This window comes from Pinus tabuliformis, chromosome 6 (assembly GCF_031772625.1).
Source record: "Pinus tabuliformis cultivar Carrire ecotype Pingquan chromosome 6, CPIR1, whole genome shotgun sequence".
NCBI classification, from domain to species: Eukaryota; Viridiplantae; Streptophyta; class Pinopsida; order Pinales; family Pinaceae; genus Pinus; species Pinus tabuliformis.
The window spans coordinates 1,982,069,907-1,982,086,465 of NC_142292.1; the positions used below are offsets into that span (position 1 = coordinate 1,982,069,907).

General features: G+C 33.2%; 1 protein-coding gene across 3 annotated transcripts; it reads left to right on the forward strand.

The window, feature by feature from the left end:
• Window positions 1–473: 473 nt before the first annotated feature.
• On the forward strand, window positions 474–4,626 carry LOC149267149 (FRIGIDA-like protein 4b). 3 transcript variants are annotated; one of them, XM_089431603.1, is made up of 6 exons: window positions 474–593; window positions 727–781; window positions 1,220–1,294; window positions 1,713–2,807; window positions 3,418–3,593; window positions 3,713–4,626. In XM_089431603.1, exons 4-6 carry the CDS (start codon window positions 1,757–1,759, stop codon window positions 4,289–4,291), a joined length of 1,806 nt encoding a protein of 601 aa, XP_089287729.1. In that variant the 5' UTR covers window positions 474–593; window positions 727–781; window positions 1,220–1,294; window positions 1,713–1,756; the 3' UTR covers window positions 4,292–4,626. The 3 variants fall into 3 exon arrangements, with proteins under 3 accessions (XP_089287729.1, XP_089287722.1, XP_089287717.1); XM_089431596.1 differs by lacking the exon at window positions 1,220–1,294 and having other exon boundaries at window positions 475–593; XM_089431591.1 differs by lacking the exons at window positions 474–593; window positions 1,220–1,294 and having other exon boundaries at window positions 642–781.
• Window positions 4,627–16,559: the final 11,933 nt, after the last annotated feature.

The following is a 16,559-nucleotide window of genomic DNA, read 5'->3' on the forward strand; positions in this document are numbered from 1 at the left end:
GATGTTTTCTCTTTCTCCTTCCTCTTTATATCAAAGAAATTTGGTGTACTTTTATATTGGAAGCTACTAGTAGATGGCCATATTCACATAGGCATGATTAGCCTTTTAAATCATATTTTTATAATAAAAACCATTTTTATACAACTAAATTATGAGCTTTTACAGTGATCCTTTTTATTAATATATATATCTCAAATTTTTATTAAAAAAATTAATATATAGAAACATCACATGAAAAGGAATATATATGCATTTGCACCGCAAAACAACAATTTTCAATTAATGTTAATACTACATTAAAAACTATCACATCAACCAAAATTTTCATGTAAAATCTGGAAGTGGTTACTACAATAATCTCGGTGGTTAGATGGAGCATAAAAAAATCCATTAAATCATTTTTTTATATTTATATATCTGGGTCATTGTAATAATGAATTCAATATATCTGTGTATATGTCAGTGGAACAACCAGCAAATCCCAAATGGAGTGACGGTGAGGATAAAGGCAGGTCCGGAATCCGTGTGAAACACGGTGGCAGCTGCATCTTGGCCGTGCGATACGGATCTGACGGTCTCTGAGCCATATTTCGGTGATATATTTCGTTTTTTTCTGGGAGAGGAGGGCTTTTGTTGATATTAATTACTAGGGTTCGACAGCAACCATTTTCTTTTTCTTTTTCATTTCATCGTGTTAAACCTCTCTGTGAACAAACTGAACAACAGATATACTGGGTCGCGTCTGCAAATTCCGGGTTCTATCTAGATCGCAAAAGACAAGGTATGTTCTGAAAGATTTCTGCATTTACGCTCGGTATTAGTGAATGCCATTTGCATTTTTCTTAAGGTTAATATGGGTGTTTGCAGATTTAAAGGTTGAAGAGTTCTCAGTGAATACTGTAAATGAATTGGGTGTTGTGTGTTTTCGAATTTTTTTTTTCGCAAATTCGCATTTTGTGCTGTATGGGAAGAATTACTAAAATTGGGGTTTTAAGGGTTAGGATTTGGGTTCTATGGTTCAAGGTTTAATGATTGGTCTTGTGTGTGTTCTGTGACTATAAATGCGGGTATTCTATGTTTACGTTTTTGAAATTTTAGTGTGGGTTGGTTTCTGTAATGTATAGTGAAATTTGGGCTGCTAAGGTTCAGGGCTTGGGTTGAAGGGTTTAAAGGTTGTTTAAGTGTGTTTTGTAATGGTAACGGGTTTTTGTAATTGTAGGTTCCGTGACGTTTCCTTCAGATTTGTCTGTCACAAGCTTTTCTATGTGCAAGAGGTTTCGAGGCTCCAAGTTGGGTATGTTGAAATTTGGGGGTTTTAGGGGTCAGTCTTTGGGTTCTAGGGCTTAAGATTTTAATGAGTGTTTTTGTGGGTTTTCTGGTTGATAACGTGGGTATTGGAATTGCCGTCGTAGCTATTGTAACTTTTTTCCAGATTTGTAATTTTGTCCCGTATGAAAAAAGGGATTTTAGGCTTTTATGGTCTTAATAGTGTATCGAGTGATTTTGATTAAAAATTCTTGTTCCGGGGTTTTCTGGTTTCTGTATAGGATACTGGCTGTTTTGGTGGATTTTATAATTATTATTGCATTCAAGATTTGTATTTCTTCCTGTTCACAAAAGCTGCGATTCAAGGTTAAGTGTGTAGGGTCATAGAGTTTATAGAATGGCTCTTTTAGAATTCATAGTTTTGGATTTGTGGTTTTTGTATTCAGATTTATAAGGGTGGAGAAAGACGGTGGGGTGCATTGTTTGAGCCATGGAAGGTGTGAATTTGAAGAAGGAACGGTTACAGAAGGCGTTTGTGGATCTAGATGAGCATAGAGAAGCCTTAACAAAATGTACGGTGCAATGGAAAGAATTAGAAGAGCATTTCCTTTCATTAGAGCGGAGCATACAGAATAGACTTGAGGACTTGGAGGCAAAACAGAGAACTTTTGAGGCCAAGATGCGGGAAACCCAAGAGATTTTGGATAAACGTGAGGTGTCTATTGCTTCTAAGGAGCAGGCTTCATTGGCTCGTGTGCAGGAACAGAAGGATGCTGCCCTTGCTGTGATTTTTGAAGAACGAAGAAAATTGAAGGAAGAATTTTACAATGGATGTGAGAAGGTCACAGACGATGACACGAAGAAGGATTCAATCAGAGAAAAAGAAAATGGTAGTGTAAATGCAAATGGGTCATCTATAAGTGATGGTCCTGAAGCTGATTCCAAGAAAGAAATAAGCCCCAGTACAAAATCAGAAGCAAAGGTGCAGCCCCAGGTTCGGTCCGAGTTGAAAACCTTATGTGAAACTATGGATTCCAAGGGATTGCGTAAATACATTATTGAACATAGAAAAGATGCAGCTGGGCTTCGCAATGAGGTTCCCTCTGCATTAAACTCTGCAATTGACCCATCACGGTTAGTGTTAGAGTCCTTGGAGGGGTTTTATTCTCTTGAACAAAAGTCAAGTGACAAGAAAGAGTCTGGGCTCCCGGCTCTACGCCGGGCCTGTACATTATTACTGGAATCTCTTGTACCTGTTTTGGCAGATCCTATTTTGGGTGTTGAACATCCAGTTCTGCCCTTAAATATAAAGGAGCAAGCCAAAAGTATTGCAGATGAATGGAAGTCGAAGATAAACCTTGAAGGAGATGTTGCCAATGGCAATTCGTTGGAGGCCCAGGCCTTCTTGCAACTTCTAGCTACTTTTGGAATTGCGTCAGAGTTTGATAAAGATGACTTATGCAAGCTTGTTCTTGCAGTTGCACGGCGCAGGCAGACACCTGAACTCTGCCGTTCCCTTGGACTTGAATCAAAAATGCCAGGTTGGTTGGCTGGTGTTCTGTAATGTTAGCCTCAGTGGCTAGGCTGGCAAAATTTGCGATACATTTTGGTAGATAGGCTTTTTGTTGTTTTTCTGGCATTCATGGCTGGCTTGGTTTTTTTTGAGAGACTGGTGGATTTTATCAGTATACTTGCTTGTGGCTGATTGAGTTGAAGATAAATTTTGGTAATCCCGGCTGTAGTAAACCTTCCCAACGTTTTTTGTTTAGTCCAGTGAACGGGTTTCTAAGTTGACGGGGTTGGTAGTCTTTTCTTTAGATCTCAACATTTCATATGCAAAGCAGATACTGAGTGGCCTCTACTAGGTAGACATCTTTTTATGAGGTAGAAAGTTGTACGTAAGTTATTTTGTTGATATTAATAAAGGCACCTGAAGATGATCAGCTATGGTAAAGTGTCACAAGGCCTTTCATGAGTGGGGAACTGTTTACTTACGAAAATTGTCTCAAGCGGACATAGCTGTTATCTTTATTGAAAAATCCGTTGAAGTTGTCTGTATTTTTTTTTCTTTCACAGTAAACTGTCTTTTGGTATTTCAGATGTTTGTGATATATTCAGATTAACTGAAAATTTTGTGACAATTTCATGCAGATGTTGTAGAAACCCTGGTCAATAGTGGAAAACAAATTGAGGCAGTCAACTTTGCTCATGCATTTGGGCTGACAGAGAAGTTTGCACCTGTTCCTTTGTTGAAGGAATATCTGAAAGATGCTAAGAAAGCTTCTCAGGCAAGTTTAAAAAGCGGGAATAACTCTACTGCTGCACAGGTACGATTGTATTACTGTTATACAAAATGTCTTGTTATGTGATGATCATTTTGGCTTTTAGTATTGTTGGTGATATCAGAAGTTCCGTTTTTGACTGATATTTTTATTTGCTGCTACAGAATGAAGCAAATACAAAAGAGCTTTCTGCTTACAGAGCTGTTATAAAGTGCATTGAGGAGCACAAACTTGAATCGCAGTTCTCACCAGATCCTCTTCAAAAGCGTGTAGCTCAGCTAGAGAAAGCTAAGGCTGACAGAAAAAGGTCTGCGGGTGCTGTTAAGTCTCAGCCTAAGCGTCCTCGTGCTAATGGAGGAAATGCTGGTGTATATATGCCTCCGTTAAGTGCAGCTGAAAGAACTCCGGCTCTTTATGCTTCTTCCAATGGTGCAGACAGAAGCTTTTATAGGTCTTTGGATAGAGTACAATATTCTGGTGCAGCTCCAGGTGTTACATCCTACAACCTACAGGGCCAAAATGCATATGACAGATCAAACCAAGGATTATATGGAGCAGCCTATGGTGTTGGAAATAGGAGTCCAGTCTCGCTCTCAAGGCCATATATGTATCCATCAGATAACATGGGGCCTTCGTTGTTGGGTTCCGGTTCTTACAATTCCTCTACTAATTACAGCAACCATCACTTTGGCAGTGGACTGCCTGCCCCTCCTCCAGCTTATCAGTCTTCTTTTATACATTAGGTAGGTACGGTGCTTATCTTACCGTGGTCAAGCAAGTTCTGATCTTATCAGGCCCCATAAAACCTTTTCTATTGGATGTGGCTGGTAGTAAGCACTTAGCTTTGAAGAGGTTTTTTGACTTTGTTTTTGTAAATCTAAAAGATTGGCAAAGTTCATTTGGCAGCTTTTCACCACTTTCAGTGGTGTTTTCTTCTATTAAGGAATTTTATTTGTGTATGGTATCGAGTGCTTCATCACTTTCCCAGGTTACTATATACTGTAGTATTTACAGTTCAAAGATGATTCTATGCATAATCTTGTTATTTTTTTATTTGTTTGACAAATCTTAGAGGATCGATCTGTCTCTCGTGGAAGATTAAAATTTGGTGAATAATATATCATTTGTGATCTTGTTTGGAGCTTATAACACAAGACTTTCAATTGTTGGTCTTGTGCTGAATATGATTTATCGTCCACTTGCACCTTACCTCTTTGGTACCTGTTTACTCTACGCCTATGAAGTGAATCAGATTTTATTTTGATTAGTCCAATTGTAAGGCAATTTTGGAAACTGGACCCTGCCCCTCTTAAGCTGCTGCATGATTTAAATCACCCTTTTTGAGCAGAAATGATTTGTAGTACTAGTGGTATGGTTGTTATACCCTGCATTAATATTTTTGTGTTCTCTGTAACGAGGACAAAGCACATTGGAGTTATATGTCCCATCTAGAAATATTATTTTCCCGCATCCTTGAACATTGCTGCTGTCAATTCAGTTGGAGAAAAAAACTGTCAATTCGCATGTTTACTTGTGAATCATTATAGTTTGAATGTTACTCAAACTGTTGTATCGTGTGGGGATAATTTTGTTCTTTGATGAAGCACAGTTGTAGAGCTCACCAAATTTATCTTGAAATGTTGCCGTCTTTCCCAGAGTGTTTTATTACAAATTATACAAAATTAGAAATTAGTCATTACTCGCAATTTCACAGGAAAGCTACATAATTGATTAAAAATTTTAAAACGATTTTGGAACCAGACATTTATCAACACTTACCTATAGTTTAAGAATGAGAGGTGGCTGGGTATTTTTGGCCCAGGTTAAATGCCTAGTAATGCGTATGAAAGGTGACTGAAGTTCTTGGGTTAAGAGGAACTCGAGTGCAAATAAGCATTAACTATAATTCAAAGAAGCATTATAAGATTCATGGTTTGAAGCTGCTGGGTCCTTTCTCGCTGGAAATGCTCAACTTTTTGTTTGAGATTTTGTAGCTTATCTTTGGTCTCGTTTAAAAACAAAACGATTTTTGTGAAGATTTTAGATGTAATTTTGGTTGGTTTTTTGTGTTAATGTATCCAGCGAATTGATCTATTCAGTTACATGAGCATTGATTGATTATGTTTCAGAGTGCAAGTTCCAATATGCTTAATGGTCAAATTGAATAAACATTCAGCGAGTTGATCTATTCAGTTACATGAGCATTGATTGGTTATTTTTCAGAGTTTAAGTTCCAATATGCTTATTGGTCAGATTGAATAAATTTCACAGTAAGGTCCATGGCAAGTGGGAGGATCTGCCTGATTTAATCCTAGGGGCATATTTTATTTATTTTTAAGCATCCAAATACATGTTTCTTCCATTTCTTCAGTGCTTTGATTATCGCTTTGATTATCCATGTTGATTTCTAGCTTCCTTTGCATTGCATGAGCCTTCAAAGCATTCCTTCTCTCTCATTGCTTAATTCAAGGCGGGGGTTGTTTCATATGTATCTCTCAAGTGAAATCACCATGTAGGAGATCACTTTTGATATCCATTTGATGTATCTCTCATCTAAAACGAGCAAGCAAAAGAATCAGTTGAACATTATTAATAAGGGTAGTGTTTGGTGTAGTTAATGCCTTCTCGTTCAAAAAAGTTCATTTGCTATTAAACAAGCCATGTACTTTTCAATGATGCTTTCATCTGTGACTCTGGTCTTGTAGGCCTATCGAGGAAGTAATTCCCATGTGTTTCTTGATACTTGTTGGTCATAGCATTTTTCCATTCAAGTTGACCATATGCATTTACATATGTATCAGGGTCACGCCTCTGCCAGTATAGCACTGCTGCCATGTTGTTTATGACTTCTAGTCTTCTTGTAGTCTTAACCTCTTTTACATTAGCCCCAAGCGTAGTTTTAAAGATAAGAACCAGTTTTTGAATCAAACTTTATCAAATTGGGTTTCAAACTGGATTCACTGAATAATTTTAAAACTAGCCTAGATCCATTCTAACTTTAGATCTACCAAGCACTGGGAGGGATCAAATCTCTCTCTTTCTCGATATTTGGTAGTTGGTAGATTTGGAGTGAGCACTGGGAGGGATCAAATCTCTCTCTTTCTCGATATTTGGTAGTTGGTAGATTTGGAGTGAGATGGATCTAGGCTGTTTAATTATTAACTCTGAATAGGCCACATTAGAGAAGAAGGCTGTGGAGAAATTCATCTCTCTTTCTCGATATTTGGTAGTTGGTAGATTTGGAGTGCAGATGGATCTAGGCTGTTTAATTATTAACTTTGAATAGGCCACATTAGAGAAGAAGGCTGTGGAGAAATTCATGGGTTGAAGTCCGAAAATGTTAAAGGAAACTACATATTTCTACCGTGCTATGTTGGATTTTGCTTCAATTTAATTTTAATTTGTTTTATGTTGTCTTTTTTTGTTTTAATTTAATTTTAATTGATTTTATGTTGACTTTGTCAAAATGTTTTAAACATTACAACATCTCTACCATGAAATTATTTTAAAAACTCCAAACATGATTCTGAATTATTAGAATAAAATTATTCCATCTCTACCATCGTGATAATTATTTTTTTAATGAAATTATTTAAAAAACTCCAAACATAATATTATTAGAATAAAATTATTCCATGGAAAGGTGAATATACTAAAATATGACACAGCATATTAGCAACAAAGTACATAATCATTAATGGCTTTGAAGGACCTCAGAGATCAAAATCCATGCTACAAGCTACTACTCAACTAGCTTACTATGCCATTGGTTTACTAATCACTTATCAAATTCACCACTACTACTAGAAATGAGATCCCCTGAGCTACATGAACATCATTTGGCTTAGAGTCTTTAGAATCCTTAGATTTCTCTACCTTAAAATACAATAGAAAAAACTTAGCATGCCTAATTAATTATTTTGGGTCGAGTCAAGGGTTTGTCTTTTTAACCTTATAATATGGTTGAAACACTGAAATATACTTAACCAATTATTTTGGTTCAAATGATACATTTTTGTTGTAGGGGAGTCCAACAATCAATACCACCAACATCAAGGTACATAAAGGGCTTAATGCTTTTAATTAAATGCCAATCCCATATCCTCATACATAGAATTTAATGAAATCCTAAAAATGTGAAAGTTATTGAGTTTGTTGAATTTTGAGTAGGGTATGAAATTCTATGTTGTTCCATATGAAGTTCGATAATGTTGGAATCATTCAATCATCCATATGAAGTTCGATAAGGTTGGAATAATTCAAACATCTTGAAAGCAAAAGGATCCTTTGATTTTTAAGGATTTAACTGTACCATTGATTGTCAACATTGCTATAATTAGATTAGTTTTTTTGTTTAGCCTTAGGGATTCATCACATCACCATTTGAGGAGAAATTGACTTGTTTGGATTGTTTTATATTGATTTGGTACTAAATTGGTGCAAATTGGTCCTTTTTTTAGGTTTGGTCGCTGGATTGACCCTTTGGTCTTGGCTGATTTGACATATTCTTACCTAAATTGGGCTAGGTGTTTCAATTGCCTTTGTTATCCATCTCGGAGGACAAATGCTCTTTATAGGAGTACTTCTACAAAAATCTTTATGAGTGAAATGCTCAAGTGTTCTTGTGGTTGTTTCTACTATAAAAGGTTGATTTTAAGTTGGTTTTGGTGCACAAGTGAATTGTCCAATTGATGGTTTTGTGTATTAGTTAGTTGATCTAGAGCATTACAAAAATTTCAATGGATCGCTCCTTGACAAGTCAAAAGGGGAATTCTAACCCTTGAATTTTTTCATCAAAGACAATCTCTCCTGAGATAAATTCCTATTTGATTGGATAAAAGTATATGCAATCGCTCAACTATTTAGAATAGCCCATCATAACACAAACATGCCTCTTTGCATCAAGTATCTTCCTTTGGTCATATAGGATATGAGTTCCCACTAATACCTAAGCATCTTCCTTTGGTCATATAGGATATGAGTTCACACTAACACCCAAATGTTTGGAGGTGACTACCTTAGGGTTTTCTTCCACTCCATTTTTCAAAGGGGGTTATATCCTATACAACTTTGGTTGAAATCAAGTTCAAAAGAAGCAACTACCTAAAAGCTAGTCAAGAAACCTTTGGCTTGAAGCAAGCACTATGCTATTTCATTGACATGTGATTCTTTCCTTCATTGACACCACTTTGTTGAGGTGAAGGTACACACATCAACGAAGAGATACTATTTTGTGACAAGTAGGTTTCAAATGCCTTGTCAACATACTCTCCCTCGTCTCAATCGTAATCATTTGATAGGTCAATCACATTTCTTTTTTGGTAATGCCCTAAACTCCTTAAAATTTGTAAGGGTGTGAGCATTATTCTTCGAGAAATATACCCAATTGTACTTAGAAAAATTAACAATGAAAGTCAAAACATACCTTGCATTTGTTAGTGATGGTTTGTTCAAGGAACATGTTGTCATGGACAAGTTCTTATTGAGTTTTCTATCCAAACTTTCTCTATTTCAAATGCAACTTGATGATGTTTCCCAAGCACACACCTTTCACATACACCATTAACGACACAATCCTAGGTAGTCCAATAACCATATCATGTGTCACCATTAGCTTTATGAATTGAAAATTTAGATGTCCTAGTCTTTCATGCCAAATTTTGCTCTAGCTGTTAGCCTTTGCTATAAATGTAGCATGTCCTAGATTTTTTTTGGGAAAGGGTGTTGTTGGGGTCAAGCAAATCATTCCCAACAACAATAAATTTATTGTTCATATTTTTCACAATAACTAGAAGGGTAGAAGCAACAAATTAGCATTCAAACTGGGCGTGAGATGCACATCAGAGATGATTCACACCATTGTGTCATTCAATCATGACACAATCAACAACAATAAGTGTGTGATCATTTGTCACAGTGCCTTTTAAGCCCTAATGACTTAATGAAGAAAAGAGAGATTCATCGTCTTTTGCCATATGATGGGACAACTAGAGTTTACTATCCATTCACTTTTAGAAGTGTGAACTTGGAAGGCCTAAGAAGCATTAGTAGAAAACATATAGTTGTATGTCTTACCTTCTAAAGTTTAGTATTACAAGTCAGTGGATTTTCCAATCATCACATCTCCTTCAAGCTTCTTCACTTTCTCCTTTAGGTCTTTAGTCTTTTGCTAGTGAGCCTTCTCCATGTATCCTAATTTTTTTGTAATAGATATAGGTCTTCTTTTTCCCACCCATTTTAGTCAAGTTGCATCATAATTTTGCTTCTTAATCATTTGGTCAATAAAATCTCCTCTCTCGATTGCCGACTTTATCTCTTTTTCAATACTAATGTCAAATTTTTCCCTTTAGCAAGTTTGCATATTCCTTAATCTCAAGTTTCCCTTTAGCAAACAATATTTCCCATGCTTGAATTAGCACACTGTAGAATGAACGAAATGAATAATCATCACTATCTTCTTTTCTAGAAGCCCCGCTAGCATGAAATGTCAAATATAATAATACACCATAGGGTGTGTTTAAATCCATAAGGATCGATGTTATGAGTGAATCACTTTTTATCCAAAAAATTAACTTTGCTCTCACTCAATTTCAATTGAAGCTCCTTTACATGAGCCCAATGATCTTCACTCTTGTCAAAAGAGAGATGATCAAGATAGGTAAACTCGTTCTCATTTTGAACAACTTGAATTTTGTTGGCCTTGTCAACTTTTTCCTAATTTCATTCAAATAGTGGATCTTGCTTATATGAAAGAGAATCTCTCCAAAGATATAGGTCGAACTAGTACATCCTTGTTCTTTTCCCATCAAGGATATACTTTTGTTGTATCATCCTTGGGATTTGGAACCACAAAAGGGAATCTCCTTAGAGATGTAGGTTGAACCCCTACAACGTTTTTTCTTCCTCTCATGAATGTTAAACTTTTGTTGACCAGCTTTAGGATCTGAAACCACAATCTTTGTAAACTACCAAAGCACCTTACTCTTCAATAAGATTTTTATATCTTGTACAAATTCAACATAATTGTGACCATTTAAAATTATAGCGTTTTGCTCTAAACACTAATTAGTTTATAAGTTGAAACCATAAGTTAATTTTCCAAACAACAACTCCAACTCATCAAGGCCACATGCAATTGACAAACTCTGAAGGACTTGTAGGCAATAGGCTGGGTCTCAAACCCTTAGCTTTGACTCCATGTTGGAGAAATAGAGAATTAGATTTATCAAGGAGCTATACAGGCCAAGAAGAGGTGTCATCCAAAGACATTATTCCAACACTTAAGCACAAGTGAGCATAACTCATCATACAAAAGAAACACTAAATCTAATAGCTTGTCAAAAAATTTCATTATAGATTTTGATATGTAAGGTCATCAATATATAGCACCAAAGTGTAACTAATTCCCTTAAAGTAAGGAAGAAATGGTTCAATTTGATTGACTAGTTCAAATAACAAATTCCTTAAATTTTACCTCAAATTTTAGACTAATTAACTACCACTTTTAAATCAAACAATTAAGGCCACATCCAAAGACATTATTCCAACACTTAAACACAAGTGAGCATAACTCATCATACAAAAGAAACACAAAATCTAATAGCTTGTCAAGAAATTTCATTATAGATTTTGATGAGTAAGGTCATCAATATATAGCACTAAAATGTAACTAATTCCTTAAATTTTACCTCGAATTTTAAACTAATTAACTACCACAGTTAAATAATCTCATTATTAAAATTCCTTAATAATTATTTAATTAATTAATTTTATTAAATATACAATATTAAATAACAATTTTAAGAAAATCCAATGGTAAACACATTATTGAAAAAAAAAAAACCTAATTACATATTGAATATTTTCCCAATTATATCAGATAGCATAAATGGAAATTTTCTTGGTTCATTTTTTTAATAGAAGTTGATGAGGCTACTCTAAGAGATCAACTCATCCTTGAGAAAAAAAATCCATCGTGCATATTTCGCTTCACGGATTTGAAATCTTATTACGATAGTCATTCAATAATTGTTTGAAATCTTGATTTACGTTTGATGCTAATTTTTAAAATTTTTTCTTTTCTTTTTTTTTTTCTCAATAACTTGTTCTCTTTATCTATAAAGGCCATTGATATGTTTTTTTTTTTTTTTTTCTAGTAATCACCTTTTGCCTTCTCTTCCTATAACAAAGGCATTATCCCACTGCAAGTTGCTTTGATGGTTAATGTTGATTTGCTTGGGAGTTTCTCAAGTTATTTAATAATATTTTTTTTTGTTTTTCAATTTTTGATTTAAAATTTACAAAAATATATTTTATAGTTTATTTTGTGAATATAGTATTATTGTGTGTGTTTTTTTAATTAATTAATCAATTTTAATAAAAAAAATTAACTTTATTACTATTTTCTTTGTTTTATATTAATTGTATCTTTATTTTTGACACATCTCATTAAATGTAAGAGACGTCAACAAATATTTTTTTTTATCTATTTATTTTTATCGAAAAAAATTAAATTTTAATTAAATAGCAATTATATTGTGAGTTTAGATATCATCCCTGTTTATTTGTATTTGTGTGATTGTAAAATATTGAATCTTCAATTTTTTTTTCTGCAAAAAAATAAATTCTAACTAAATGCCAACTATATTGTGAGTTTAGATATCATACATGTTTATCTTTATACATGTGGTTGTAAAAATTTGAATTTTGATTTTTTATTTGAAATTAAAGGCAAAGTAGATTCCATCATTTGATGAATAATTCTTTAAACAACTAAACTTAGATACCATGTAAATATTCTCAAATAACAATGATATGCAAATCAACCTTAAAAAAAACCTTCAATCAAAATACAATAATAATAATAATTATTAAAGAAATAATTTATTATTATTATTACTACATTCATTTATTTTTTAGAGTAATAATTCTTATTTCTTTTGAGTGCTTAAGCATGACGAAGTTGATACCTTGTCAATGCCATTTTTTGTATTTCAATTAGTTTTTTAGAAGAGGCTAATGTTAACCACTAACCATTAACATTGGTTGGTAAACCCATCAAACATGGTGGTAATGGATTGTGCATTATGCATTAAAGAAAAAGGTCAAACCAACCAACCTATTTCTTGAAGATTAAACAAAAGACGTCACAGAAGAACATTTGCTATCCCTGCCACAAGGTATGAGTGGATCAAAATGGCAGATTGTATTTTCCCTATTTTCATTATTTTTACCATTTTTACAGTTATCATCACTATAATAATCATTGAGAAATCTACCCATAAAAATAAGAATGGTAAAAATTATTTATCAACAAAAATATCAAATTTAGAATGGTAAAAATTATTATCAACAAAAATATCAAATCTATTGAATAATGCCCTATATGCATGTTAATTCAAATCCTAGATCTGCATAACAACATGAAAGAAAAATCATAGAACCAAAATAAGCAATAGATTTAGGTTGAAAACTTTACTGGGAAAAGGGGAAATAGATATGTTACTTTCCTATTAAATAAGAACTTAGAACTATTTGGGCTTTCACTCACTCCAATAGTCTTGCCTTATCAACCCCAAGCATAATGTCTAATACATATTACATATAAATAGTCTCTCATCAAATAATCTATAAAAATATTATTGGCATAATATAATGTGCTATGAAAAACACAAGTCCAAAACCACAAACCCAAAACCACTACTGTAAACACTTTGAGAAGTTTCAAGAAGTTATAATACTACATTATACGTTTATTTTATTTATTTGTTCTGGCACTCAACAATCTCTCACTTGAGTCCAAATACAAATTTCTCTCTCTTTGTTGATCCTTTCCCAAGCCTCCTTTTATCATCTTTGCAACATGCCAACCAAGGTTCTGCAAATATCTTGCTTATCAGTTGGCAAAATTTGTGTATTTTCTCCAACTGTAGTAGCCCATCATCTAATTCTTGGCTAATCGAGTGATATATAACATCAATAGGCTTTGTCTTATAATGAAAAGCAAGATTTTTGGCAGGATGGATTGCACTTTGGCTATCACAATTCAATGCATACTTTCCTTGCTGCAGGCCTAGTTCTTCTAGGAACCTCTTCATTCAAATCATTTCCTTGCATGCATCCGTTGTTGCCATATATTGAACTTGTGTGATAGAAAGAGCCACCAACTTTTGGAGTCTAGATACCCATGAGACTTCCCCTGCAAAGGTATAGATGTAATCTGTTGGGGATCTTCTAAAGTCCACGTCACCTGTGAAATCAACATCTTTAAATCCTTACAACAAGGTATTAGTATATTGAAATCACAAACAATGATCAATTGAGCCTTTAATATATCTTAGAACCCACTTAACTGCACTCCAATGTTCCTTCCACGAGTTTGCAAGAAACCTACTTAGTACTCCCATTGAATGTGTATTGATGCTAGGGCGAGTGCATACCATAACATACATAAGACTTCCTACTGTAGAAGCATATGGAATCTTGAACACTTCTTCTTTTTCTTCAATAGTAGTGGGGCATTGTTAAATTAGATGTTAATTTGAAATGAGAAGTGTACCTAGAGATTTTGCATCAACTATTGTGATTTTTTTCTAGTACTTTTCCAAGGTATTATTGTTGTGACAACCATAATTTCATCCTTTTCCTATCATGTATAATTTGCATCCCCAAAATCTCTCTTGCTAGTCCTAAATTCTTCATGGCAAAGACCTTGTTTAATTCTTCTTTTAACTTGTTAATCATTACCTTATCTTTCTCAACAATCAACATATAATAACAAGTGATGTTGGATGTAACGCAATCCATGCCTATTAACTATATATATAAATAAAAAAACAATTGTGAAACAAAAATTATCGAATATGATACTATTTTTGTTGCCTGACAAGCCAATCTTCAATATTCTTGTACGCAAACTTCGAACAAAAAAAATCATGTCACCATCAAGGGAATAATCTACTCACTCCTTGTAGTGAATAGGGGAGGGGTTGTTGTTGCACAAATTGGAGAGTACGCCATTGATAAACACTTGTGTAACAAAATATGAGATTCAAAACATTTTAATATCATGATTACATCTATGGTTGATGTATCTATCATCACTATATTGTGTTTCTTACTCGTTCCACCACCCCTTCATGCCATTCTGCCATTTTGTTAACAATATGCTAACTAAAAATCTCTCCTGCCATTTTGTTAAAATTACGTTGACTAAAACTAAAATTTAAAATTCAATCTACACACAAGAAAGAAAAGGAAATAGAAAACCATTTGCGTTTCCATCGTTTATGGTTTTTCTACATGCAATTTTGAGTAAGAACTGACAGAGGTCACTTATATTCATGGTGGTGGTGGAAACACCTCCATGTCTCAATACATGATCTGTGACACTAATACATGCCCATTAATGATCAAGCTCTACAAATGTTACATGTTGTGGACATGTATCCAATACTTTTTATATTGACTCGAATGACCTATTATACCTGGATTCATATCATCTAATTCGAGGTGGAAATGGAAACAATCATTACTTACAATGTTAAAATATCATTAGAAAATACATCATAAAGATGTGTCATATAATACATTAGATACAATTCAATATTTCCCTTGCAATGGAAACAATCATTACTTACAATGTTAAAATATCATTAGAGAGGACATCATAAACATGTGTTCTATAATACATTAAATATAGCTCACTATTTTAGATAACTTTGGCAATGTCAAATATTTTATAGATTTTTTTAATAAACTTTTGTGATTTGTTCACGAAAAGTATATGAAATGACATTTCATATTTATTATTTCAAAATATGCCATTAATGCTTTATCAAAGTTGAATGAGGATAACAGGGATAATAAAGAAATGATGCTATTAATGTGAATAACATGGCATTAAATTTTAGATAGTTAGATTTAAACATTTTTATATAAAGATGTATTATTTTTATATTTTTATATAAGAAGATATGCAAGTTTTACCATGTTGATATATAATATTTTGAAAAAAATGTAATAATATATATGGAGTTCCTTTCAAATGACATTATTATACAATCTATTAATGATGCAGTTCCTAAAAACAACATAAAGTTTTGTGATCTAAGAGCTTGGATTGATATTTTTAATATAAGAAGATATACAAGTGTTGATATAAAATATTTTGAATAAAATAAAATAATATATATGGAGTTCCTTTCAAATGACACTGTTATACAATCCAATAATGATCCAACTGCTAAAAACAACATAAAGTTTTGTGATCTAGGAGCTTGGATTGCTAATGATATTAGTAGATCATATTTGCTAATAATATTATTAGATCATATTAACAATGACTATTATATTAACAATGGCATAAACACTGTTGTTTACTGATAATATATTCTCTTGTTAATTGATAACTTTACAAGTTATTCACAATTTGACGTTCTAACTTTAATATCTTATGTAACAATTATATTCAATTCGTTCCCAAATAATATTTTGTTTGAATATATTGGATTGGATTTGTTACTTAGAGAGTCCAAGTTAAATATCTTATGTAATAAATATATTCAATTCATCTCCCAATACTATTTTATTTGAACATATTGGATTTGTTTGACCATATTGGATTGGATTTGTTATCTTGATAGTGTAAGTTAAATACCTTATGTAACAAATATACTCAATTCATCTCCCAATAATATTTTGTTTGAACATATTGTATTGGATTGGTTACCAATTTATATACATTTTTGGTTTGGTATTCCATTGATTTCATTAAATGGACTTCATACACCACTTGTTGCCGTGCATAAGTTTACAAAAATATAAGGGAATGGGGTTTTCAAATATTTATTTCAATCTATAACATAATTTTGTTTTGTTCCCTCATATATAGGGAGGTTTTTTTGTTTTTTTTTTAACAATGCCGAATTAGCCCAAATTAGAAGTTAACATAATAGGTATGAACAATATTGTCAATGGCTTTATAAGATTAGAAATTAAAATGATAGATTA

What these genes read in the sequence shown, in the direction of transcription:
- LOC149267149 (XM_089431603.1), top strand. Translation starts at nt 1,757, where the DNA reads ATGGAAGGTGTGAATTTGAAGAAGGAACGGTTACAGAAGGCGTTTGTG. An exon ending in ACTTGAATCAAAAATGCCAG is followed by an intron (nt 2,808 to 3,417) that starts GTTGGTTGGCTG and finishes AATTTCATGCAG; the next exon opens with ATGTTGTAGAAACCCTGGTC. An exon ending in ATAACTCTACTGCTGCACAG is followed by an intron (nt 3,594 to 3,712) that starts GTACGATTGTAT and finishes TTGCTGCTACAG; the next exon opens with AATGAAGCAAATACAAAAGA.